Genomic DNA, 27,741 nt, shown 5'->3' with positions numbered 1-27,741 from the left:
AATAAGGTAACAAGAGGTTATGTAAGGTTACTTAAGGAATATCCAGGAACAGAACCACGGTCTAATAGGACAGACTCCAAGTGTCAGACATTTTCCCCTACCATCCTTTGCACTAACTGGCAGAGGTCAAGAACTGCACAGGCCTTGAAAACTGAACTACCTCTGCTATCCTCTGGAGAATCCCCATACCCAGATTTGGGTTGAGACATGCTGGCAGGGCAGTGTGTGAGGGAAGCTTGTCTTGACAGCCTAGTGAATATCTTCAAGCCAACATCTTTCATCAGCACTAAATCCACACAATTTTTTAAACTGAAGTTTATGGTTATATGCAAAGTAGTTTAAATATTTTGCATAAGATGTCACATGAAACTGCACAAAACTTGGCAGCTAGCATAGAATCAAAGAAGTGTAGGACTGGAATGGACCTTCACAGGTTATCTAATCCATCCCCTACCCGAGGCAAGACCAAGTATATCTAGACCATCCCTGACAGTGCACATCCAAAATGTTCTTTAAAACTTCCAACGATGGGGATTCCACAACCTCCTTTGCTAACACATTCCAGTACTTAACTATCCTTGTAATTAGAAAGTTTTTCCTAGGTAGATAAAGACCTGGGCCACTTCTGAATCACTTCATTTCTAACAATGGCAGAGAAATTGAAATTAGAACAAAGGCCCCCATTACACTTCAAAACAACTGAAATTAACAATAGTCATTTTCAATAGTCATTGGGCCCATGAGTTTAATCAGGTTACAAGGGGTTGGGCCTTCTTTTGTCTGTTGGATGATGGAGGGAGATGAGGTCAAACTGCATAAACATTTTATTTAAAATCATTTATCCCAGGTAGCGATAAGACCAACCTTTGTTATAAAGTAATTATAAACCACCATTGTTAAATCTGTTTTGGTTGCATGGACAGGGCCAAAAATAAATGGGACAAATATCTAAAGAGAAGCTGATCTCACTAAATCATGTTTTTAATATCAGCAGAGATAAGAAAAAGAAAGAAATTCTCAGAATGTGAACAGTTTCAGATGTGATAAAGGAAGATAAAAAGTGAAACTAGGTAGCAAAAAAAGCATGTTGCTTTCCAGATGTATATTTCTTTGCAGGAACAGGACCCATTTGGTCATGATGTGATGGCTTTGATCCTACAAATCCACATGCAGTGCCCAAGATTGTAGCATTGCAGCACAAATGTGACGAGATGCGAAGTATGGGCACAAGTAAAATTAAGCATAGTCAGTCCTCTGTATTAAGCAGCAGTCTTACCTCATCTCCCAGAGCACCTACTACCTTGCTCAAGTGCACTGGATTAAAAAATAGGGGAGTGTGGTGGGGAGAGATGGGTCTAAGCATGATCATCATATTGGCAGCTTCCTCTCTTAGGCCTTCTTCCTGCTCCTAAGTGTAAGTAAGCTGGCTGTGGCAAAGTAGCTATGGCTTTAGTACAGGATCAAATTCCTCCAAGCATCCTGATCTGCACATCACTTTTCGTCTTACACTTATTATACACAGTACATAAATAGTACAGGATAAAGCTCCTACTTGACTATAGTGTCAAAGTGCAAGGCTTGAAAATGAGAAAACATTATATTTTTGTAACTATACGAATAGTTAAGAACTGGAGGCATTTAGATGGGGGGAGGACTCTAGCTTCTAAGTATCTTTCCTTAAGATTGCTTTAGGACGCATTTATAGGTTGAACAGTTTTTAAAAAAGGGGGAAGAACATACTTTCAAGTCTCCTTTAGTATAGCAAAGCAGTAATATTGTTGTGGCTGTATCAGACCAGTATGCAGTTCAAACTTGTGACTTCTGACTGAATTTTAATTGCAGCTGGAGTCAGTCAAGTTTCAAAGGTTTAAATGATACTAAGCACCATGCCGTCCTTGGGTCAATAATCTTCATAGCTACACTATGCTGTAATTATAGTCACTCACACATTTTCAGTTTCATCTGTATTTTGCCCAATGGTCTCTAATAAGGGATATATGTTTTAGCATACATTGAAAAGGTACACCATCTACGTGGCAGGAATTTAAATGTGCTAAAGATACATTGTGTGTATTGGGCTGGTCACTGACTGGCCAATGTCTGAGTACAAGGTATTTCTATGAGTACTATTACTGGCACATATGCTCCACAGCCATCTTCCTCTCAGGAGCCAAAGCTAGTCAACTGAAACTTATTCATTTTAAGGTAGTCATGTACTATTAGTGTCATCATGTGCTGATAAATCCTAACATACTGTATTAACATAAGAATCGGTTTAAATCTCACCAGGTTCATGGTCTTTCTGGGGTGTATCTATATCTTTCAGAACTCTGTATGACGTATTTGCAAAATAGATAATATGTTTTTCTTCATTTGTTAGACATAATGTAAGAGAGTTGCATATATACACATTAAATACATTATGTATACATGCAGTTCATGTATTTAACAATCTCTGTGAATTTTTTATATACTGAAATTAAATGTTTTCCCCAGTTATACAACTTTCATTGACTGTGGGACTGGAGCCAGTCTTCTTCAGATGTGGAATTAATTTGGAATACAAAGAAACTGACCCTGTTTTATCTGTTCTTTTATATTATAAGTCTGATGTCTTTCACACTCAGAAGTCTCAATTTTCTAAAACAGTCCTTGGCCAAAAAAAATTACTTTCATTCCTTGTTCTTTTTAACTTGTGTATGTTCAAAGTACGACTACAAACACAGATAAAAGGAAATTGGGTTTCTTTTTCATATGCCACAGAAAAAGCTTTCAAAACTCCCTCTTCTGTCCGCAAAGTATTTTCCCTTTAGCTTAAAAACCCGTAATTCCTGCCAAGACACAGGATCAAATATAAACACACATCCTACTTTAAATAATTTTTCACAAAAAAATTGCCAGAGGGAATAAAAATAGACAAAACTTTACAAGTCATCCTACCTCTAGAAATTGCATATTACTAACAGAATGAGAACAGTTAAAAGGCCATGCATGATACATTCCACTCTTCTTCCCCCATTCAAAAAAGGGCATGTTACTTTGAGTTAATGAAAAGTAATTATTTTGTATAGTGAATGTTCAGTGAGAAAGATGACACATTAAACTAGCTGATGCCAGTATATTTAAGATCGCAGACTTCTGCCACACATCTCCAGTGTGTCTGATTTGGAAACTGAATAAGTCAGCATAGCTGACAAATGCCCATTAAGTCACTGATCAATTATGCCAAGATCAATAAGAAAGGTTACTTTAGTTATTGGTTAACACTTTGCTATTATATTGTCTTTCTGGAGGCCCTCACCTCTGCACCTTTTCCTATTCCTTCCTGGTAGGCATTTCTGTGATTTACTCCCTCATTTACCATTGGACAGTCATAGAAGGAGTTTTCCTCTAACTGGGTGAGATTCCTTTCTCCTGCAAAAACCACCACAGCAACAAATGTGCAGGAAGTCAGATTAGATGATCATGATGGTCCTTTCTAACCTTAAAGTCTATAAGTCTATGATGCATTGGTTAGAAAAGGTCTCCTTTAAAAGTGCCCACATACAGGCAAAGACCATTGTTTATTTTTTTTTATCTGCCATCAAATACATTAATTTTTTAGATTTGTGGGACTCTATACTTCCATGGCACCAAGGCTTTCCACTTCCAAGCACAATTGATCTACCTGCTGCTGGGCTCAAGAGCATTCTATCACTCATGTTCACAGAAAAGACTGGTGAGTTTTTAATTTGGTATAGATAAAGTTTCACTTGCTACTGTTTCACTGTTATGATTCTTCCAAAGCCTCATTACATGATTTGTTTCAAATCTGTAATTAGCCTACTTTGACACCTTAGGAAATGTAGGTTTTGTTCTTTAAGATAACCTGCAAAGATTATTGTGTGTTGTGAATTAACCTTATGATTATGAACAGAGGGCTATACCCACAAAGGGACTTAGACACTGCAGACCTAACCCTTACATGCCTCACCATCCAATGGAATCCATGGCGCCAAGTTAAGCACTTAGACTCCCTATACAACACATGGGGGGAGTCAGGTGCCTAAGAACGAGCTCCACAAAAGCAAGCCAGCTGAGCAGGGCTACAGGCCCTACACTAGCCAACAGGCAATGGTGCATCCTATGCCCTGAGCTCTGAGGAAGCTCTGCTCCAAAATACAGGCCTATCGCTACTTGGGATTCTCAGATGTGAACCATCTCCTGGAGTTACACACCAAAAAGCTTCTTTGGTTTTTTATTTTTTTTTTTTTGCATGAAACACAAGGAGAGAAGAGAAGGCAGCAGTCTCCATTACAACCTTTAGCCCAATGGTTAGGCAACTCATCTGTGTTAGGTGAGTGACCTAGTCACTGGGATAAGAGAGATTCTGGTGTGGGTTTCTCAATCTGTTGAAGCTGTTCCACTGTGTAAAAATAATTAAATAGCCATTGGGCAACAGAAAGAGAATGAATAAAGTCCAGCGGGTAGGGCAATCACCTAAAAGGTGGGAAACCCAAGTTCAAATGCCCTCTCTACATCAGATAGAGGGGGGAATTGAATCCAGGTCTCCCATATCTCAAGAGACCTTCTCCTCACCCTTCCCCTCATCCCCAAACATCTCTTGGGCTGTTTTGTGGGAGTTTAGGCAGCCCCTGAACATGCCTACCAAATCGAGCCCCAGAGGTGAGACGTGTGGCAATGCCATTGGAGGATCCTGCGGGGGCTTAGGCATGAGATAAGTGCCTGGATGCCCAGACTGAAGCAGCTGTGCACCTGCTCATTGGCATAACCCTAGGCACCTAAGGGACTTTAATGGTCGAAATCAGGTGCCTGGAAACTTTAGGTGGCTACAGAGTTAAGCAGCAGCTGAACAAGGGTTTTGAGGATCTCAGTGGCACCTGGGGCACCTATGTCCAACACTAAGTCTTTCTGAAGATTTAGCCCTCTGTCCCTTTCTATTGGGAGAGCTCAGCATAAAATTATAGGGTTAATTTATTAAAAAGGTCTCAATCGAAGGTATTTACCCTTGGGGAAGGCAAATCAGTCCAATCACTTTAAGTGTTCAATTCCTCCTTGCTTGATACACTACAACTAAGTACTGACATGACAATCACCTTCATTGTGTCTTGATTTCAGCTAATTATATATGGCAGAATGCAGGTCAGAGGTGAAGCTCTCAAAAGATTGATATAAAGAGAAATGAGACTCTGTGCAGGCTGCAAAAAAGAAAAACAAATGGAACCCAGCCTTCTTTGGGATGAGGGCTACACTTTTCATTAGAAAGAGAATCACTTGGCCATATGAGGAAGTTCATTAGAAAGAGAATGTGAGGAAATTCATTAGAAAAGAGTCACAGGATCATCTTTGGAATTAAACACACACAAAATTCACATGAACCAAAGTGTTTTGAAATATTCTGGAACCCATGCAATATTTATGTACCACAAGATACTTATATAACTACCAGCCAACACTATGTGTTTTCCTGGAAGCGGATTACCCTTAGGTTATGCCTACCAACAGTTAGTTATGGAAACAGTAACTGATGGATTGCTCAGGGATAAATTTCCTAGTAATACATAGTACAAGTAATAGATGAGAGAGAGAGAAATTTCCAGGTGCTTAGAGGCTTTACCTGGCTTCACCTCTATTGCTATATATGCCATTTGGTTTGGACCCCTAACTTCCAAGTATGTCAAAAATGTTTACATGCAAATAGTGGCACTTGCATATTTGTACATGTAGAATTAGGAATGAGGTTTAAAAATTTGACTTGTAATATTTATCCCTGAAGAGCTTCAGAACAATTAAAATATTTGGGGAAATGTGACAAATTAGCAAAAACAGTACACAAAGAGGTGCACGCCTGTTCCCAGTTGAATAACCTCTTCTAGAACTGTTTCCAAACTGAGAGAACTGATGAAAGTCATAAATCAAAATGCTGGGATCTTTTGTTTTGTCTGTAACCTGAATGAATACAAAGAAATGCAACCGTTTTGAAAGGATTCAAGAACCACTCTTCTTCTTGACGGGAAACTGGTGTGTAGCTGTGTATGTATGTGAACTTTTGTTGGGATATGCAGAGAGAGTCCTTGTTGACACTGCCATATTTAAAGCCATAATTTAGTTTTATCCCCAAATTTTTAGGACTATGAAATCTCCACTAGCAACAGAGTAGTCTTGTCCAGTCCATGATCACCATTTGTATAGATCAGAGCTTTGCCTAGGCTTTGAATCCCTTAAATATTTAAATCCGTGGGTCACTGTAATAGCTTTCGACAAATCTGCAGTTAAAGCATTAAAAATTCAAGTAATACTCAGGTGATCCCTTCAGATCCTACCCTTACGACCAAATTTTCAGTGGTCAAAGGAAATCTGTATAATTGAGAAGATGATATAAAATAATCTTTACTTGAAAGACCCTTCCTGTATTTCACTCATTTCTTGTTTCCAAAAGCAACGGGCTACAAGGAAAGACAGCACAAGCAATTCCTGTAAAAGCTGTAGACAATACAAATAATTTGATGGCCACTTGCAATTAAACACAGTCATATCAACACTAGGCAAGAGATTTAAAAGGCATGATCTTAAAGCAAACTCTCTCTCAAATTGTCATCTGCCCAAATTCTATTGTTGGGATTGGCATGGATGTTTCTGTGGGACTGAAATGTAAGGATGGAGACTGCTGAAAGGCAAATGATTTTGATTTGACAAGCAAGTTTCTGTACTTCCTACCTCCCAATGTGCAAGTGCAGAGGCCAAAATTGCTAATGTGAGCTTATCCCACCAAAGACAGATATAAATTTACATTATTGCCCAACATTTCACTTTGAGTCCTCCTCCCTTCCCCCAAATTCTCAGCTTTCCCTGCTACCATCAATCACTTTTTCATCATCCCTTTCTGACACAATCAATCCCATTGTTCCCAGTCTCCTCATTTCCCTTTCCCTCCATGACCACCAATCTCTTCATCCCTGACAGGTTTACGCTCTGCACCCCCTCAGCTCGATCCCAAACAATTAACTCATTTTCCTCCCCAGCCCATGCATCCCCAGCTGCCTTTTTCTCCTCCAAATCCCTTCACAGTCTGGCCCTCCCATCGCAGTGAGAGGGAACTTCAGGGACAAGCTACTAGAAGCAAGCATTTCACATCCCATTAGTTTCCTGTTCACTTGTATTCCTTACTGGTTCATTGCTCCCTTCTCCAGAATTAAGGAAACAAACATGGCACTCTGCAGCAGCAACTGTTTTACTCTCCTGTGGTACAAGATGCTGATTTATGGAGTACTGCAGCCACCATTTGCTGCTCAGTAAGTTAACCTGGATCCAGGGTGAGGCAGAGAATAACTGTAGTGCAAGTAGCCAAAGGAGAATCTCAAGATAGGGAGTCTACCTTGAGGAATGCTAGCTGTGTAGTATAACAGAGAACAAGTACCACATGCGGAAAGGAGGTAACAGGAGGACTGGAGGCATGCCCTTTGGGTGACAGGGCATGGGAGACTAAAGTTGGGATGGGGCTGTAGAGTCACAAAACAAAATTTTTGGTAGCAAGTGGTATGAAGTGAAGTGGCTGGTTTTATATACCTAAAAAGTCTGACTGATTTTTATTAGGATTCGGGCTTAGCTGTTAGGGCCTCTGTTTAGGAGACCGATTTCCTGGGTTCGGCTTTTGGCTTTTTGCCCAAGACAAATGTATAAACTCTCACAAAAACAACACATTATTAACTGCAGAGATCTTAGCTAACATGTAGTCATCTCTTAGGACTATTACACACTACCATACACGTATACTTGTTTATTTTTTTCACCTAAAGAAATTCAATCTTGTTGGATGCAGTCCAGATGAAAAGGTGCTTAGGGACAAGGGTCATGAAAGGAGGAGAAACAGTTATATCAAAAATACATTAAAAAAGAAGAAAACCCACATCCTAAACAAAATCAGTCACCAGCGATGGAACTACTAATCACTATGAACGAAAATATTTTAAGTGAAAAGTAAGAAGCTGCCAGACAAAGAAAAATTAAAGACTTACCTCCATTTCATACATAGGTGGCCCCAGGATATCTTTTAAGGCATGGAAATCAATTAATATTGGCATTTCAGGTGGCAGAGCCAGGTCGGGTGAGTCACTGATGGATTCTGTTTTTGCATCTTCTGTGACATGCTCTCTGCAGTCTAAGAAAAGAAAATCTCACTTAGGGTTTATAACAGTATTTCTTAACACACAGATAAAATTCTTTATTACCCCAGAAGAAAACAAAGACTCAAAAGATCAGGATAATTAAAAGAAGTTTATAAACAACCTAAAACATTTAAGTCTTTCAAAAATATCCACTTATCAGATAAGAAAATATTCAAGACAAGATTATGTGCTCTCCAATTTATGTTTAAACATCAGAGTTATTTTAGTAGCTTAGAAGGGATAATGTTAACTCAGAGATGAGGATGGGAGAGACGGAGTAATGTTGACCTACAAATTCTTTCTTAAAACTAGGTTGTTTAAAATAGTAAGCCATTTAGTTATTGCATCCACAGAACAAAATGAACAAAGTTTGTTTTGTGGTTTATATTCTCCCTCAGATACATGTATGCATGATGTTTGTAAAGTCTGATCATAGCTAATGTACGATTATGTGGCAATAACATGCTTATAGTTATGTCTTTTGTTAGTATTGCACTCTTTGAAAGGGGCCAAGGACTTGAATATTTAATTGGCAACACTCAGAATAAGTTCTATAAAATGAAGCAACAGTGTGACGGGTTGGATCACAGAAACCCCGTTGGGAGCTGCCAACTGATGTGCCAAGACTACTTCTATTCCTGTTTTCCCTGACAGCTCAGGACTCCAGCACCCTGTCTTGCTGAGCCAGACAATCCCATCTGCTCCAACAAAGACCCAGGGTCTGAATTACTTGTTCCAAAGCTGCAGGTTTACCTGAAAACAGCTCACAGAAGTGTGCTTGTCTTTAGCACTCAGATGCCCAACTCCCAATGGGGTCTAAACCCAAATAAATCAGTTTTACCCTGTATAAAGCTTATGCAGGGTAAATTCATAAATTGTTCACCCTCTATAACACTGATAGAGAGATATGCACAGTTGTTTGCTCCCCCAGGTATTAATACGTACTCTGAGTTAATTAATAAGGAACAAGTGATTTTATTAAATACAGAAAGTAGGATTTAAGTGGTTCCAAGTAGTAACAGACAGAACAAAGTCAGTCACCAAGCAAAATAAAATGCACAAATCTATGTCTAATCAAACTAAATACAGATAATCTCACCCTTAGAGATGCTTCAGTAAGTTTTTTTCCTCAAACTGGACACCTTCCAGGCCTGGGCACAATTCTTTCCCCTGGTACAGCTCTTGTTTAAGCTCAGGTGGTAGCTAGGGGATTCTTCATGATGGCTCCTCCCTTTGTTCTCTTCCACCCCTTTATATATCTTTTGCATAAGGCGGGAACCCTTTGTCCCTCTGGGTTCTCCCCCACCCCCCGGAAAAGCACCAGGTTAAAGATGGATTCCAGTTCAGGTGACATGATCACATGTCACTGCAAGACTTCATTACCCACTTGCCAGCACACACATATACAGGGAGACTCACAGGTAAAACACAGACACCTGCAGACAATGGTCCTGGTTAATGGGAGTCATCAAGATTCCAAACCACCATTAATGGCCCACTCTTTGCATAATTACAATAGGCCCTCAGAGTTATATTTCATATTTCTAGTTTCAGATACAAGAGTGGTACATTTATACAAATAGGATGATCACACTCAGTAGATTATAAGCTTTGTAATGATACCTTACAAGAGACCTTTTGCATGAAGCATATCCCAGTTACATTATATTCAATTATCATATTTTTATAAAACCATAGACAGCACAACGTCACAAACAGTACTTGGACTATGCCTGTATCAGACATTGTTTTGCTATATGCCTGCAATTAGCTACGACTATCTTGCTTTTGTGTTCAATCTAGTTTAGTAATACATGGGTGTAGACCAGTGCTTCTCAAGCTATCTGATGTGGGGGACTGGCAATTTTTTTTCCCCAATGTGCCAGGGACCAGTGCCACATTATTATCCTATTCGACGCTCTTATGAGGAAACTCGCCGTGGACCAGCAGCCGATGGCTCGCGGAACGGCACCGGTCCACGGACCACCACTTTGAGAAGCTCTGGTGTAGACAGGTAGGGGACTTGAGGATTCCATTAATAAACAAACACTAAGCGCAGAAAAGAAGCTAGTTATCTCACTGGAAATCTATCCACTTTTATAGTTATGGTACAAAACTACTGATTAAAGTGATATTCAATACCTTTTTTTAAACACTCCAGCGCACCCCCTGCCCAAATAAAAAGTTAATCTATACCCCTGTAATATCAAACAAGGACAATGAAGTTTGCTGTTCAGCAGCTCTACTTTCCTCTTCCCCCACCTCAATCAACAGATTCCATTCCTGTCTTCCAAGGAGTGTGTCCCATCAATCACTGATGGCTGTCAATTGGGGTGGCAGAGAATGGGAAGCCTGCTACATGCAGTACGTATAAAGGATAAAGCCGCCTGTGTGGAATGCAAACATGTCTCACTGGGGCTCATCAGATCCTGACATGCTGGATTTCACATTATAGGCACTCAGAGGGATGCATCAACCCAGTCCAATAAAACTCATCTTTTTTGCTGCAACCCATATGCTCTCAAAGAATACTCTAATTTCTTCAGATTCTCTCTTAGATGGCTGCTTGAGGCCACTTAGAACTCTATGCACAAAACTGACTTCCCTAGTTTGTACGGTGGCTAGCTGGGTTCACACTGAGCAAAACTGAAGTCAATAAGAAAAACTCCAAATGATTTCAATGAGACCATGACTTGGTGGAGTTGCTTTGTCTTGAAAGGTTATCCCTGCATTGGGATACTGTACTACTAAAAGGAGCGCCTCTATTCTTTTGTTGGATGTGGTGTCTCTCTCCCAGGTGTCCCAAAAATTAACATTACCATAATGAAATTCCTAAGCAAAGATAAATCACTTCCAGATAAGCTCTTATAGACATATTTGTGTGTTGCTTATACTCAGGCTATGCCATCCAACTAGCCTGACCCTTAGGCCTGCTGTATACCTAAAACTTAGGTCAACCTAGTTACATTACATCACCCGGGGCTGTGAAAAAATTCAAGACCCAGGCAACATATTTAGGTTGACTTAATCCCCTCTCTAGATGTAGCTAGATTAACAGAAGAATTTTTCTGTTGACCTAACTATCGTCTCTCTAAGGTGTGGATTTACTATAGCAACAGAAAAGTCCCTTCTGTCACTGCAGCGTCTACCCTGCAACAGTGCTACTGTAGCACTTGTGTAGACATTCCCTTTTAAACAAAATACCCGAGGGCCACAAAAGAGGCTAATCCAGGGATTTGGGTACTAGCTTGAGATTCAGGCAACCTGGCTTCAATTCCCTGCTCTATCTGCAGGCTTCCTGTGTGATCCAAGGTAAGTCACTTTGTCTCTCTGTGCCTGAGTTCCACATACGTAAAATGGGGATAATAGTACTTTTCTCTACCTCACATGGGTGAAGATTAAGAACTGCTCAGACACAATGGTGGCCGTATAAAATACCTTGATAGATAGCTTCAAAGCTCTCTTAACCTGGTCCTAGACTATTTTGAATGTATAATTCTTTGCAGACTTGTGACGTAAAGAACTCCTCATTGACAACTGGCAAGAGCATTACAAGGATATCCTGATTCTAGTGTGTACATTTTGTTTCACCAACGAATGTGATGTGATGTTTTATTTGAAAGCCAAGGCCACTGGTCATTCTTATTGTTCTGAAATGTATGTACAGATTACAAAAGTAGTTATGTATGTATACTGAAAATATGATTCTGTATCACAGCAGAAGAAACAAGTTTCCTGTCAGACAGGGGATACTTATTCACCTGTATCTCTGTTGGATATGAGGAGGAGACAAGGAAGACACGCCCTTATCCAGCACTTACAAAGTAGACGGGCAGCATGTTGACATTCATGAAAATAAGATCTGAACCAGCCTTGGTTGCAAATATTGCAGAAGATATTTGGGGTGAGAGAAACTTCTTTAAACGGGAGGTTTAGCCTGTTTAATCTCTAGAACATGTTATGATTTTGTTTCATTGGTTACCTTTTTGTTTCCATTATCCTTATTCATTATCTCTTGGATAATAAACTTATTGTTTTCAATATAAATACATCTCAGTGCTATGGTAACAAGTTATTGATCCTGAACTGAATCACAGTACACTGATGTGACAGCAGACCTGGTATTTCGGTAAGAATTCTGTGGATAAGGGGCTGGACGCTACAAGGCAGCGCTTCAAAGGGGTCAGTAGCCTATTCTTAACCTGCAAGGCAATACTAGGGCTGGCACTACCCAGAGGAGAGTGCCTGGGTGGCTAACAGACTGGTGGCATCAGGCAGCTGACACCCAGTTAATCATAAGCAAGTCTCCCGCTGCTGAAGGCAAGAGGGTTACAAGGTGACTCAGTCTCAGTACCTTTGACAAATAGCTTCAAAGCTCTTAACTTAGACTATTTCTGTGTGTATAATTTTTTACATACTACTGCCTGCCTGAATAAGCCAAAGACTTTAAACATAGCAAGTGCCATTTGTACTTTATTTGCGCTCAGCCTCCATGTTTCCTGGCACACAAGTGATAGTGTACTGAAGAAGATAATGTAAATAAGGGCTCAGTTGCCTGTGCAGTTTGATCCAGATGCAGAAGACTGATTACCATTCCCTTTAGAGCATTATGCAACATACTGGAAATATCCATGGCAGTGTTGGTGAACGTTTTTATTTGTGTCTATAGGGGTAGTGCCTAGATGCCCTGTGGCCCCTATTGTGCTAGGCACTGTACACATATGCATAATGATGATGGTGCTACCCCAAAGATCTAAGAATAAACTATCTAGGAACAAGCTAATAAAATCTAAAAACTTATTTACAGAGGTAATTCCTTATTACCACATGATGTAAAAGATTCCAAAACTTCCCTCTCCCCACCACACTATTTTAGGAAATAAACTTCTGCTGCTCCTTCAAGAGAAGAATACTTCACATAGCTTCTTTTCTTTGAAACTTCTTTCTCTCCAATTCAAGTGGAGTGTTCTTACATTCAGTATGAGGGATCTACTTTCCTCCCACTCTAGTGGAGGTTCATAATTTCTATGACTATTAATCAACGATACCTATGAATAGTCCTTTCCAGACCAACACTTTCAAATACACCTCTACCCCAATATAAGGCTGTCCTTGGGTGCCAAAAAAAAAATCTTACCACGTTATAGGTGAAACCGCGTTATATCGAACTTGCTTTGATCCGTCGGAGCGCGCAGCCCCGCCCCCGTGGAGCGCTGCTTTACCGCGTTATATCCAAATTCATGTTATATCAGGTCGTGTTATATCGGGGTACAGGTATACCTGAATTAATCTATTTAATTCAGCACTGAGAGTTGTCCTCTTTCATAAAGGAAACCCATGTATCAGTGTGGAATAGAATAAGACACTAAGTCTACATTTTATAAGGCACATTAATAACTGCCTTTTTATTAGCACTCTCAGGTACCCCCTTATGAAAAACAATGCAAACGCTAAAAATCAAGGAAGTCGCTTGTTAAATCACCGTTAACATTCACGCCAACCTCAGTTCACATGTGTTGACACTGAAGAAACTTCTAATTATCCCAACAGACTTTTCACATTCAACATACAACCATTAATTACTTCAAGACACCTCCTCAGACTGGTGACCCTCCAGTGGTTCATGCTTTACATCATATGTTGGACTGGGATTTCTGCTGAGGCGGTATGCAAAGGAAAGCACAATGGGGTAGAATGGCTATGAAAAGAGTAGAAGCAATAACAACAGCAGAAGCATGGCCCAAATGTTATGATTCTGACCCCTAAGCCTCTCTACACTAGCAACGTACGTGAGTCTGCATCAATTTTAGCAAGGCAGAACTAAGGCACAACTACGAGCTAGGAGTGTGATTCCCAGCTCGCATTCACATACTCACACTAGTTCTCATCAAGCTAGCACAAGTATAAATAGTAGTGTGCTGTGGTAGCACAAGCAGTGGTGGAACAGCTTAACAGTGCTGAGTATAAACCTGCCTGAAACTGGTGGGTACGCACTCACTGCTGCCACTGTCCATGGAACCCCAGCTACACTACTATTTATACTCATGCTAGCTCAATGAAAGCTAGTGAGAGTATGCGTACACAAGCTGGGAATCACACCCATAGCTTGTAGTGTAGACATATCCAAAGAAGCAACCACTGTGTATTTCTCTAGCAACTTGGCTGGAAACGACAGTGGAAGATTAGTGCTATCAACTCTGTGCCTTCAAGACACGGACAAGCTGTTAATTATTTTTAAGCAGATGTATAATGTTGGATTTTTTTTTTAAAGAGACTAAATATTCAGGGAGCATAAGCGCAGCTTGTTTTTGTCCTAAATCAAGATATTTTAGTCAAAGATTTCCCCCCCCCAAGCAAATATATGATTTCCACATGAGTATTTCTGCCTGCTTTTACTCTACCTAGTTCTCCGTATACAACTGAAGCATACACAGAGGCTTCTTGTAAACGAATCAGTAGTTAATTGCTAAGGCCATATGCCTTATTAAAAAATAAGCTTTGTTTTCTTTGTGTTTAAATAACCTAATTGAGTAAGCCCTCTTCTATATTCTGTAACAATAACGTAAGGCACTCAAGACTTCCCCATCTTCTACACAATTAACTTCAACTCTGACCTTTTCTTATGTATTAGTAAATTTAAGCTAAATGTTCCAAAGCCTAATTATAACCAACACTAATTTTTTTTACTCCAAAGATCACACTTTCTTGCTTCAATGTCTTAACACAAGTGGGTGCTGAATACGGGGAATCCAATAAGTACCAAATAATCAGTTTTGCATTAATTATAAACATATACATGTGCACATAAAGGCACAGCCATAAATCATGATGTAGGTTACATGACACTCTACCTAATTATTATTTGCAGTGTTTTTGTAGACACGTTGGCCCCAGGATATGAAAGAGGCAAGGCATGTGAGGTAATATTTGTTATTAGACCAACTTCTGCTGGTGAAAGAAACAAGCTTTTAAATTCCACAGAGCTCTTCGTTAGGTCTGGGTAGTTGGTCTTCTCTCACTGATCTACCTAACTGTCTAGAAACAATTATTCAGGAACTATTTAAAATTATTAGATTCAATGGTAAAGAATAAACTCAAATCTTCAAAAATAATTAGACGGGGGTTTTGGGAGGGGAAAAGGAGAGGTAGGGATAGAATCTAGTCTGTTCAAATTTAGCCTGAAGTTAAAGGAATAAAAATAACCACATAAATACATAAAATAAAAGGATGTACGTGACTGATGTGCCAAAGCCATGACAGGAACGTCATACTTTATGCTGGGAACTAAATTTTCTGTTCTATTATCATGACATTACTTCAAAAATAAGAATTGTAATATTTAAGTATTTTAACAATTTAGAACAAGCTCAAACAGAAGAGGTAGCCTGTTTTAGATTCAGAGATACTCACAAATGAAACTAGAGTTGCTCTTCCAAAGCCAGCCAAGAAAGAAAAAAAAATTGTTTATGATTCTGAACAGCTCAAGTTTAATATCTGACCCCCAATTATAAATCCTTCCTTTTACAATACCTCCTTAACTAGGAAATATAGTGCTACACACAGCCAATTAAGAGTTTTAATGTACAGAAACTTATTTAAAATTGTTGCATACAGATGACAGTATATACTTTTAGTTTAATATTAAACAGTCCCATAAGAATAAAAGGACTGACAAGGAGTTCAATTTTCAAGACTGCAGCTTTTTTTTTTTTAGGAATACAATGAAAGTGAATAAGCAGAAGTTCTGTACAGTTTGCTCATGCTGTATCAATAAATGTCTGTCTTCTGATAAATACTGGTTTCCACGCAACAAATTTGGTTAACATCAGCTAACCAGATTGTTTCACAAACAGAGAGTTCTGATTATGTCTGTTGACCAGAAGCGAAATAGAAAACTTGAAAATAAAATTTAAACAATATTTAATGTATCATGCACTGCTTTAGTGCATGGCTACAAAAGGAGGACAAATTTTTTTTTTTTAAAAATCAGCATAAAAACAAAGGGTTTTTGTCCTTAAATGCAAGAAGGGGAAAAAGGCAACATTCTCTTCTCCTTAACTAATGTACAGTATTTACCTGCAAGAGCCCCACAGTATGAGAGACCACAGACCTAGTATTCCCTACATGCCTCCAAATTAAGAAGGAAATGCACAGAACTGCTTTATAGGTGGCAGGGTGAATTAGACGACAGTGGTGGTTCTTATCTTCCTCAACCTAAGGAGAATTTTGTGGGAAAGCTGTTTAGCACCAGTGTGTTTCATAATGCCATTCCACAGGCAGTATTTTACTGTACACAGATAAGGCACAAGAGATTAATTTAACAAAACAAACATTGCTATTATTGGATTGCCATGCAGCTATTATACAAGTTTAGTCTTTACCCAAAATATTCAATTATCCTCAAGAAATTGATGAGGGAGTATTAGAAAAACTTCAAGAGAAATTTAGGTTCAGGAAAGTGAACTGCTCCACAATTTTCCCCCTGTGGTCCTAACTCATTCAATATGTGCTTGCTGATGTTTTTGTACTGACCAATTCGCGCACAGAAAAGCGTTTTTGGCTATAGCTAGCAGAGCTGTTTTATTTCCACACTCCTCCCTCCGTCCCAAATTAATGGGTGAATTTAAGCACCCATGAAGGGTGCTGGATTAATGATCCCGTGGAATGAAGTTCTCTGTTGTAAAATTATCATGCAGGTATTACAGGACTGAAAGGGTTGCAGCACTTGACTCAGACTCAGGACGCCTGGGTTCAATTCCTGAGAATGTCACAGACATCCTGTGTGACCTGGGGCAACTACATAGCCTTGTCTCTTGCTTTTTGCCTATTTAAAAATGTAAGATCTTTGGGAGAGGGACCGCCTCACAATACATGCATGTACAGTGCCTAGCACCATCGAGCCTCAATTTCAGTTGAGGACTCTAGGCACTAGTTTGTAGTGCAAATAAAATAAAAATATATAATTATTCTAAAAACTAATTCTCTTCATTAATCAATGCTCACTCTGTAAAAACAAGCTTCAAACTAAACAAATATGTAAACACCATTTCCTCTTCTTTACAAGTGCAGGCTTTGAGACCCCATACTGTCATTCATTGCTTTTTTCTCCTTCTCTTTTCAGTCCGGTGGGGTTTCCAGGAATACCCCACAGAAGTACTTTTTCTTAAGCTTACCTGTTGCAAAGATGAAGGCCTAAATTCTTCTCTGAGTTACACCAGTACAGACCCAGAGCAACTCCTGTGATATCAGTGGTGCTACAACTTCAGATTTTCAATGGAATAACAGAACAGAATTTGGATCATAAACTATTCCTGCTAAAGCAATCTTCTAGTGGGTGACATCTGGACCTGACAGACAGCCTAAGTTATCTAATGCAGAATTTTCTTTTTTCCAGCATTTTACTCTAAAGCTTAAGAACTATATATTCAGGTGTCATTCCACAAATGTACTTTTTTCCTTTCAAACTCACACAATTACTATTCCATCTTGCAAACACACATATGCTTAACTTTAAGCATGTGAGTAGTTCTGCTGTCTTAAAGTTAAGCACGCGTGTAAACATTTGCAGGATCAGGGCCTTAGACATTTCTCAAAAGATTATGGTTCAATTAACTTCAATGGGAGTATGTTCATATGAGTAAGGATTGGTTGCAGGATGAGGCCTCAGGTTACAATATTTTTAAAAGTTGGACATGAACATCTGATAGCAGAAAGTGGCTCAGAATCAATAAAATATTTAAATTTGTTTTACAATTATCCGTTTAAGGATATTATGGTCTTGGTATCATGCTTTATATAACACCCCAACACATTTTTTGATTTTGATGTCATGCAAGAAAGTATTGATAAAATGAAACATTAAATGACAAATAGTTTGTTCCCACAACCAACTTTTTGGACAGCATCTGGGCAACTTGGCCTATATGGGGGGGAGGGGACCCCAAGAGATTTGGGAAGCAAACCAAGCATTACATTTTTCTAAGATTCCTTAAGTATATTAACCACAGTGCAACTTTATTCAAAACTTACAAGGGCCTGCAGCTATACCACTTTGGGATTTACTCTTATCAGACTGAATGAGTAAGGAGGCCCTGTGCTGCTTGCAGTGCTGGTTTTTTGGGACGGGATATAAAACAGAAGCCCTCACCACTTTTTGCAAGCAAAGGGATGTTTGCCAAAGTGTTCTAAGTTCCCATACACACTACAAAAACAACCATGTTTGTGACCCCAAACATTTAACAACCAGATTAAGAAAGCCACATGTTTTTAGCCCTTTCTTGGAGTCTCATGGAGGCTTACCACCACCTCAGAAATGTAGCCCCTTACAGATATATTGGCAACAGTATGTTTTTTTGACACAGAAAATTCAATTAGTAGTTTAAAATAATTTGCTAGGTGACAATAGTAATGATGGTGCACTGCGTACTCATTAAAAGTATCATTAATTAAGTAAAACCAGATTGAATCATTACCATACCAAAAAACCCAAACTCCGGCTAGGAGCAAAATTTAAAACATAATATAGTAAGGACTTTATTATACAATTGCCAATGTTCCTACTAATGTTCAAATATAATACTCTTCTCAAAAGAGCTTGTATTATTTTGTTTAACTGATGTTAAGGAAATGTATGTTCACTTGACAACCTGAATGAAAACTCAAAACAAAAATACAGATAATATATATTTTTAAATTGATGACATATGCTTCAGAAAATACAGCTGGGTATAAATACATTAATAGTACAAAATAAACCCCATATTTTAAAGATGAGTGCACCATTCTGTAAATGACTCTAGATTAGCAAAGATTAACTTTAAGTCCCACCTGCCCTCTAGACTCCTTTCCATTATTCTCTGTTTGCCTGCTGCCACTTTAGACCCCACAAACACAAAGACAACCGTTCACAGCTCAGTGCTTTTGGGTCTGTGCCAAATAGTGTGTCAACCAAAAATACTAGCTGTTTCACTCTGTTTTGAAGCATATAGCTTGCAATTACTTTTCTAGCTGGCAGGAGTTGCAAGTCCAGCACTAATTTTACACTGTAAATAACTCCCTTACTGGATTACTTCAACTTTCTAATACAACTCTTTTTTTCTTCTGCAAACTAACAGTAAATAATTCATAATATCAGAAGTTAGGTTATTAAGCTAGCTTTTAACTGTTTCATTAGAAACTGTGATAATCAGGGTCTAGACACCCCAAGGGAGGACAGAAGGTTTAATCCCCCCAGAAATAAGCAGTTAAAGCAACTGATCGCATACTGTGTTATTTAACTCTAAGAATATATTAAGTAAAATCTTTTATGAATGTCTGTAAATGCAATGAACTTACTAGTCATTATGAGATATGTATACAGGTTATGATTGTGAAGGTGTGTGCGCATATATAGAAAATTGTAACTGTAAAGCCTGAGGTTATGTTTATTTTCTTTGTAATTTATATATGTTTGCTCTCCCCCTACTATTTCATCTTTGAATCTGTGGTTTTTCTATTAAATAAACTTTTTATTTTTATCCCAAGCAGGTCTCTGGTGTGAAAACTGTATGGAGTGTGAATGCCAAAAGGAGCTGATAACTGGGGGTGGGGTGATAACGTTTGCCCTGATAGCATTTCTCCATTGTTGCAATGCCCTGATGAAATCGCTCGCCGTGCTCGTCGCTCACTGCTCCGCAGTTCGGTGGAAAAAAATCTAGATGAGTGTGCAAAAAATGGATCTTTAGTGACATGTTGCAACCAAGGTTTTGTATGCCTTGAGGAGGTTTTCCACCAACAACCTGTAGTTGTCTGCCTTGTTGTTTCCGAGAAAATTTATTGCCACTAACTGGAAGGCTTTCCATGCTGTCTTTTCCTTGACACGCAGTGCATGGTCAAATGCATCTTCTCGAAGAAGTTCACGAATCTGAGGACCAACAAAGACACCTTCCTTTATCTTAGCTTCACTTAACCTTGGAAATTTTCCACGGAGGTACTTGAAAGCTGCTTGTGTTTTGTCAATGGCCTTGACAAAGTTCTTCATCAGACCCAGCTTGATGTGTAAGGGTGGTAACAAAATCTTCTTCTTCGAGTGCTTGCTCATATCGATTCCAATTAGGTGTGCGCGCGCCGCATGCACGATCGTCGGAGAAATTTTCTACCCTAGCAACACCCGGTGGGTCGGCTGTGGAGCCCCCTGGAGTGGCGCCTTCATGGCGCTGGATATATACCCCAGCCAACCCAGCGCTCCCTCAGTTCCTTCTTACCGCCCCGACGGTCGTTGGAACTGTGGAGCGCGGCATAGCTGTTCTCCACTCTCCCTAGCTTATCCTGTAATTCTTATAGATAGTTGTAGTTATAGTTGTAGAATATTCTTAGATTGTTAATAGTTCATTATTTTAAATAGTTGTAAATAGTTAGCGGAAGTTAAGGGGGCTATTTCATCCCCCTTTTCCCCCGGCGCATAGCCGGGCTCATGCCCAAGGCTCCTGGCTTTAAGCTGTGCGCGTCCTGTGCTAAGCCTATGCCAACGGGAGATCCGCACGACTCGTGTCTGAAGTGTTTAGGAGAGTCCCACCAGACAGATAAGTGCAAAATCTGTAAGGCTTTCAAACCCAGGACTAAAAAGGAGTGGGACTTTAGACTCAAGCAGCTCCTCATGGAGGCGGCACTTAGCCCAGATCCTCCCTCGGGGCGCCAAGTTCCAGCACCGAGCGCCTTGGTGCGCAGCGCCCCGGCAGCACCTACCGGTACTACACCGCGAGCAGACGCGGATAAGGCCTCACGGCACCGTCCTCCCTCGCCACCGAGTCCGCCACAAGCGCCTCGGCGCCGTTCCCTGTCTCCGGGACGTAAGAGACCCCGCAAGACACAGGAGGCCGCTCTCCTACAAGCACCGGCTCCCCCGGTACCAGTGGTAGAGCCGCGTCCGCCTCTAGAGCGCCAGAAGATGCAAATATCTTCTACACCGTTGAGTCCGGTGCGGACTGGCTCACCGCCTCAGTCCGTGGTGGAGCCCTATCTTCCGTCTACTCCGGAGACCTTTGTGATGGCGAAGAGACCTCATCGCTCTCACGGAGCCAGTGCCGTCTCAACCCGCGGCACCACCCGCTCTTCGGACTGTGCAATCCAGGGGCAAGCTTGCCCTGGTATGCCCGCCATCTCCGAGTGTGGACTTGCGGCACCGCTCCAGGTCTCGGAGCAGGTCCCGGCACCGCTCGCAGTCCTGGCGCCGACTTTCACCCCGGCACTGGTCATACTCACGGCCTAGGTCTTCTTCACGGCACCGATCGACGTCTCAGCACCATCAGGACCACCGGTACCGGTCGGAATCTAGACGTAGTTCTCAGCACCGGTACAAGTGCCGCTCCAGTTCAAGGGCCGCTCCTGGCACCACGTCTACAGGTGGTCGTCTTCATCTCGGTCCAGATCCGGATCTCGGCACCAACATGGCCAGCGGCACTGATCTCGATCACGGTACCGCTCACCGGCACTGCGCAGGGACTGCTCGCCTACGGACCGGCACCGATCGGCACTGTACCGGACCGAGCCGATGCAGCTGCTTTCGGCACCACCCTGGCCCTCGAGATCAGCGTCTTGCTCATCCGACGGGGCTTCACGATCAGCATACCCTCCCCGGGGTCAGACTGCCGCTGACTTGGGTCACTGGCAGGAGGGGGCAGAGGACCCCACTACGCATTGGTCTTTCTGCACCCCGTGGGCGTATCACCAGGCGCAAGGGGCTCCACCATCGGCCTCTCGCTTGGCACAATCCGAGCCCAGAGTCCCGGAGGCCACCATCTCCCGTCCTCCCCCAGGGGCATGGAGGCTCCCGTGCCTACACCACCTCAGACCCTAGACCCCGGGGCAGGAGATCTTCCGCTTCAGGGACCCTTAGAACCGGACCCTCATTTGGACCCCTTGCCCCCGGAGGCATCCTCCTCATCTTCCCCGGATGAGGCGGTGGCGGGCACAACAGCCTCAGGCCTGCCCCCAATAGATCTTCGGGCCCACCAAGACCTATTACGTAGGGTGGCACGTAACATGGACCTCCAGGCGGAGGAGATAGTAGAGGTGCAGGACCCGGTGGTGAGCATCCTGTCAGCTGATGCCCCATCCCGGGTGGCATTACCACTGATTCGTACAATTCAGGCTAATGCCACTATCATATGGCAAACCCTTCCCTCCATTCCACCCACTGCCAGAGGGGTAGAGAGAAAGTACTTCATCCCCTCCAAGGACCATGAATACTTATACACGCACCCTCCACCGTGTTCACTAGTCGTGTCCTCGGTGAACGCAAGAGAGCGTCATGGCCAGCAGCGGCAGCGCCCAAATCGAAGGACACTAAACGCTTCGATTTGTTCGGGCGTAAGGTGTACTCAGCGGGGGGTCTGCAGCTCAGAGCCGTGAACCAACAGGCGCTCTTGAGCCACTACAGTTACAACTCATGGAACTCCATGGGTAAATTCAAAGAGTTGGTTCCCCAGGACTCAAGGGAGGAGTTCAGGGCCTTAGTGGAGGAAGGTAAGAAGGTGGCTAGGACCTCCTTACAAGCCTCCCTGGACATAGCGGACTTGGCCACTAGGACACTAGCATCTGGCATAGCTATGCGATGCGTCTCCCGGCTCCAGGTTTCGGGCTTACCGCCAGAACTGCAGCAGACCCTGCAGGATCTACCGTTCGAGGGCCAAGGGTTATTCTCGGACAAGACGGACTCTCGATTGCAGAGCCTCAAGGATTCGAGAACCATCATGCGCTCCCTGGGGATGCATGTCCCAGGGCCCCAGCGCAGACCCTTTAGGCCCCAGCCGCAAAGGTTCTACCCTCCCCCACCTCGTCCGAGACAAAACTTTGCCAGAAGGCGGGGACTAGGTGGTAGACGAAGGTCGACCGGCCCTCAACCCGGTCAGAACCAGGGCCCGCTTAGGCCACCTTCAGGTCCTAGACAAAAAACTTTTGAAGGTGCACTTGAGGATGGCGCCCCAGCCACTACCCAGGATCCATCTCCCTCCTTTCGGGATCGCCTCTCCCGTTTCCACTGTGCTTGGTCCATTATAACCTCGGACCGCTGGGTCCTTCGCACGGTGGAGAGGGGATACGCTCTCCAGTTTTCTTTGTTCCCCCCCTCCGACCCTCCCTCCCCGTCCCTCTTCAGGGACCCTTCTCACGAGCATCTCCTTACACAGGAGGTTTTTGGCCTCCTCTCCATGGGGGCCATAGAGGAGGTTCCCCCAGAGTTAAGGGGCAGGGGGTTCTACTCTCGCTACTTCCTGATCCCCAAAGCAAAAGGGGGTCTACGTCCCATTTTAGACTTATGCAGACTCAACAAATTCATAGTAAAGTTGAAGTTCCGCATGGTCTCCTTGGGGAACATCATCCCTTCCCTGGAGACTGGTTCGCCACCCTCGACATGAAGGACGCATATTTTCATATAGTAATTTACCCCCCCACACAGGCGCTTCCTTCAATTTGTAGTAAACAAAGTGCACTACCAATTTGCTGTCCTTCCCTTCGGCTTGTCCGCGGCTCCGAGAGTGTTCACCAAATGTATGGCTGTCGTGGCAACATACCTTCGTAGACAAAGGATACGGGTGTTCCCGTATCTAGACGACTGGCTGGTGCGCGGCCGCACCAGGGAGCAAGCTCAAGCTCACGTCCAGATAATACTGCAAACATTCCACGAGTTAGGCATTCTACTCAACAAAGAAAAGTCCACTCTGGAAACAACCCAGAGATCAGAGTTTATCGGGGCAGTCTTAGACTCCAGACTCGCCCGAGTTCTTCTACCAGACAATCGGTTTCACACCTTCACAGGCATCATCCGAGGGATCCAGGTCTTCCCAATTACCACAATAAGGACGTGCCTCAGCCTGTTGGGACACACGGCCTCTTGCACTTACGTAACTGGGCATGCCAGACTTCGGCTTCACCCACTTCAGGCCTGGGTATCGTCGGTGTACCGTCCTTATCGGGACAACTAGAACATGGTGGTCACGGTACCGAACTCGGTCCTGACCTCTCTCACCTGCTGACTGGATCACAAGGCGGTTGGTGCAGGAATGGTTTCACGCCCCACAACCCTCCCTGCGCCTGGTCACGGACGCTTCATCTCTCGGTTGGGGCGCTCACCTCGGAGAGCACCACACCCAGGGCCTGTGGACCGCATCCCAGCTAGCTCTGCAAATCAATGTTCGAGAGCTGATGGCCGTGCATCTAGCCTGTCAGGCATTTCTCGGTCTCCTGCACGGCCGTTGCGTGTCAGTCCTCACAGACACCACCACGGCCATGTTCTACATCAACAAGCAAGGAGGAGCCCGGTCGTCTCTCCTACGCCAAGAGGCCATTCGCCTGTGGGAGTTCTGCATTGCCCACTCGATACATCTCATGGCATCGTTCCTCCCTGGAGTCCAGGACACTCTAGCGGACCGTCTCAGCAGATCCTTCCAGACGCACGAGTGGTCGATAGCCCAGACATCATCTATTCCATCTTCCAGAGGTGGGGATTTCCCCAGGTCGACCTGTTCGCATCTCGAGCCAACAGGAAGTGCCACGTGTTCTGCTCCTTACAAGGGCGATCTCCGGGCTCCCTTTCGGATGCTTTCCTTCTGACGTGGAAAGACCAGCTGTTTCACGCTTTTCCTCCATTCCCACTGGTCCACATGGTACTGCTCAAGCTACGCAGAGACGAGGCACATCTCATTCTAGTCACTCCAGCTTGGCCAAGACAGCACTGGTACACCACACTTCTGGAGCTATTGGTTCAAACTCCGATCACGCTTCCCTTGTGCCCAGACTGATCTCTCAGGACCACGGCCAACTCTGTCACCCCAACTTGCAATTGCTCCACCTCACAGCGTGGATGCTCCATGGCTAAATCGGACAGAGCTACAATGCTCACATCCCGTGCAACAGTTTCTGCTGGGAAGTAGAAAGCCCTCTACACGGACCACTTACTTAGCCAAGTGGAAACAGTTCTCCTGTTGGTGCATGCAGCGGGCTACGCCCCTCTTGCTGGCGTCAATTCCCTTTATACTCGAATATCTCCTATCCCTGAAACAGCAGGGCTTGGCGATATCTTCAATCAGGGTTCACCTGGCTGCTATATAGGCGTTCCACCCAGGAGAACTCGCTTCTTCGGTCTTCTCTAACCCGGTGGTCGTTAGATTCCTCAAGGGCTTAGACCGGACGTACCCAGAACAATGCCAACCCGTTCCGGCGTGGGATCTTAACCTGGTTCTCTGCAAGCTCACAGGGCCCCCGTTAGAGCCATTGGCTACCCGCTCACTCCTGTACCTATCTTGGAAGACAGCCTTCCTGGTAGCCATCACTTCAGCAAGGCGGGTTTCTGAAATCAGGGCGCTTACGTCCGAGCCTCCATACACAGTTTTCCATAAGACAAGGTGCAACTTCACCCCCACCCTGCCTTTCTTCCCAAGGTAGTTTCACCTTTTCATGTGAACCAGGATATATTTCTCCCAGTCTTCCATCCTAAGCCGCACGCCACCAAGCGTATGCATTCCTTGGACGTACGCAGGGCCCTGGCTTTCTATATTGAGCGTACAAAGCCGTTTAGGAAGACAACAACTCTTCGTTGCAGTGGCCGACCGGATGAAAGGCTTACCGGTCTCCTCACAACGTCTCTCCTCGTGGATCACGTCCTGCATTCATGCTTGCTACGACCTGGCCGGTGCCCCGACGCCGCGCCTCACCGCCCACTCTACGAGGGCTCAAGCCTCCTCGACTGCCTTCCTGGCTCAAGTCCCGATCCAAGACATTTGTAGAGCTGCAGTTTGGTCATCAGTCCACACCTTCGCCGCTCACTATGCACTGGTACAGCAGTCCAGAGTTGATGCTGCATTCGGATCAGCGGTTTTGCACACAGCGATGTCTCGCTCCGACCCCACCGCCTAGGTAAGGCTTGGTAGTCACCTAACTGGAATCGATATGAGCAAGCACTCAAAGAAGAAAAAAAGGTTACTCACCTTTGTAACTGTTGTTCTTCGAGATGTGTTGCTCATATCCATTCCAAACTCGCCCCCCGTCCCCACTGTCGGAGTAGCCGGCAAGAAGGAACTGAGGGAGCGCTGGGTCGGCTGGGTACATATCCAGCGCCATGAAGGCGCCACTCCAGGGGGCTCCACAGCCGACCCACCGGGTGTTGCTAGGGTAGAAACTTTCTCCGACGATGGTGCATGCGGCCCGCGCACACCTAATTGGAATGGATATGAGCAACACATCTCGAAGAACAACAGTTACAAAGGTGAGTAACCGTTTTTTCCTTGATTCAACAAGTGGTGGATGCTGAACACTTTTCCTCCCAGGCTCCAATGACTGTCGGAGTGGCCAATCTTTCTTGATGTAGTGGGAATCTCTTGCACGACTATCCCATTCGCAGAGGAAACAGCACTACTTTATGTATCCAGTCTGCAGACCAAGCAAGAGAACAACAAACTTCAAATCGCCACAAAGCTGCCACTGATGTTGGTCATAGTTTATGTACCTCAAAAGTTGTTTCATGTTGTCATAGGTTTCCTTCATATGGACTGCATGACCAACTGGAATTGATGGCAAAACATTGCCATTATGCAGTAAAACAGCTTTAAAACTCGTCTTCGATGAATCAATGAACAGTCTCCACTCATCTGGATCGTGAACGATGTTGAGGGCTGCCATCACACCTTCGATGTTGTTGCAGGCTACAAGATCACCTTCCATGAAGAAGAATGGGACAAGATCCTTTTGACAGTCACGGAACATGGAAACCCTAACATCATCTGCCAGGAGATTCCACTGCTGTAGTCTGGAGCCCAACAGCTCTGCCTTACTCTTGGGTAGTTCCAAATCCCTGACAAGGTCATTCAGTTCACCTTGTGTTATGAGGTGTGGTTCAGAGGAGGAGGATGGGAGAAAATGTGGGTCCTGTGACATTGATGGTTCAGGACCAGAAGTTTCATCCTCTTCCTCGTCTGACTCAAGTGAGAATGATTCTGGTACATCAGGAACCGGCAGTCCTTCTCCGTGAGGTACTGGGCGGATAGCTGATGGAATGTTTGGATAATGCACAGTCCACTTTTTCTTCTTTGACACACCTTTCCCAACTGGAGGCACCATGCAGAAGTAACACTTGCTGGCATGAGCTGTTGGCTCTCTCGAAATCATTGACACTGCAAAAGGCATAGATTTCCTTTTCCTGTTCAACCACTGGCGAAGATTTGTTGCACAAGTGTTGCAGCATATGTGTGGGGCCCACCTCTTGTCCTGATCTCCAATTTTGCAGCCAAAATAAAGGTGATAGGCTTTCTTAACCATAGTGGTTATACTGCGCTTTTGTGATGCAAAAGTCACTTCACCACAAACATAACAGAAGTTATCTGCACTGTTCACACAAGTACGAGGCATCTCTGCTCACTTTGTCTAAACAGAAATGTGTCCCTTTGCAAAATCAAACACTGACAAATAAGAGCACGACACTGTATGATTTCTAGAGCTGATATAGGGAAATTTGTTCAGCAGAGTGATGTAAGCTTCATTATGATGGCATCATCCATGACTTCTAGGAATAACATGATGCAATTCATATCATGTATGATGCAATACC

General features: G+C 43.2%; 1 protein-coding gene across 1 annotated transcript in view; it reads right to left on the bottom strand.

Moving 5' to 3' along the window:
• Positions 1-27,741, bottom strand: part of LONP2 (lon peptidase 2, peroxisomal) — a 94,452-nt gene that overhangs the window by 8,957 nt on the left and 57,754 nt on the right. The window contains exon 12 of the mRNA XM_054048931.1: positions 8,016-8,158. Within this exon, the coding sequence (XP_053904906.1) occupies positions 8,016-8,158 (143 nt within the window). The remainder of the gene's footprint in view (positions 1-8,015; positions 8,159-27,741) is intronic.

Source organism: Malaclemys terrapin, chromosome 14, assembly GCF_027887155.1.
Source record: "Malaclemys terrapin pileata isolate rMalTer1 chromosome 14, rMalTer1.hap1, whole genome shotgun sequence".
NCBI classification, from domain to species: Eukaryota; Metazoa; Chordata; order Testudines; family Emydidae; genus Malaclemys; species Malaclemys terrapin.
Note: the sequence above shows the minus strand (reverse complement) of the source record. Positions and strands in the feature narration are given on the sequence as shown.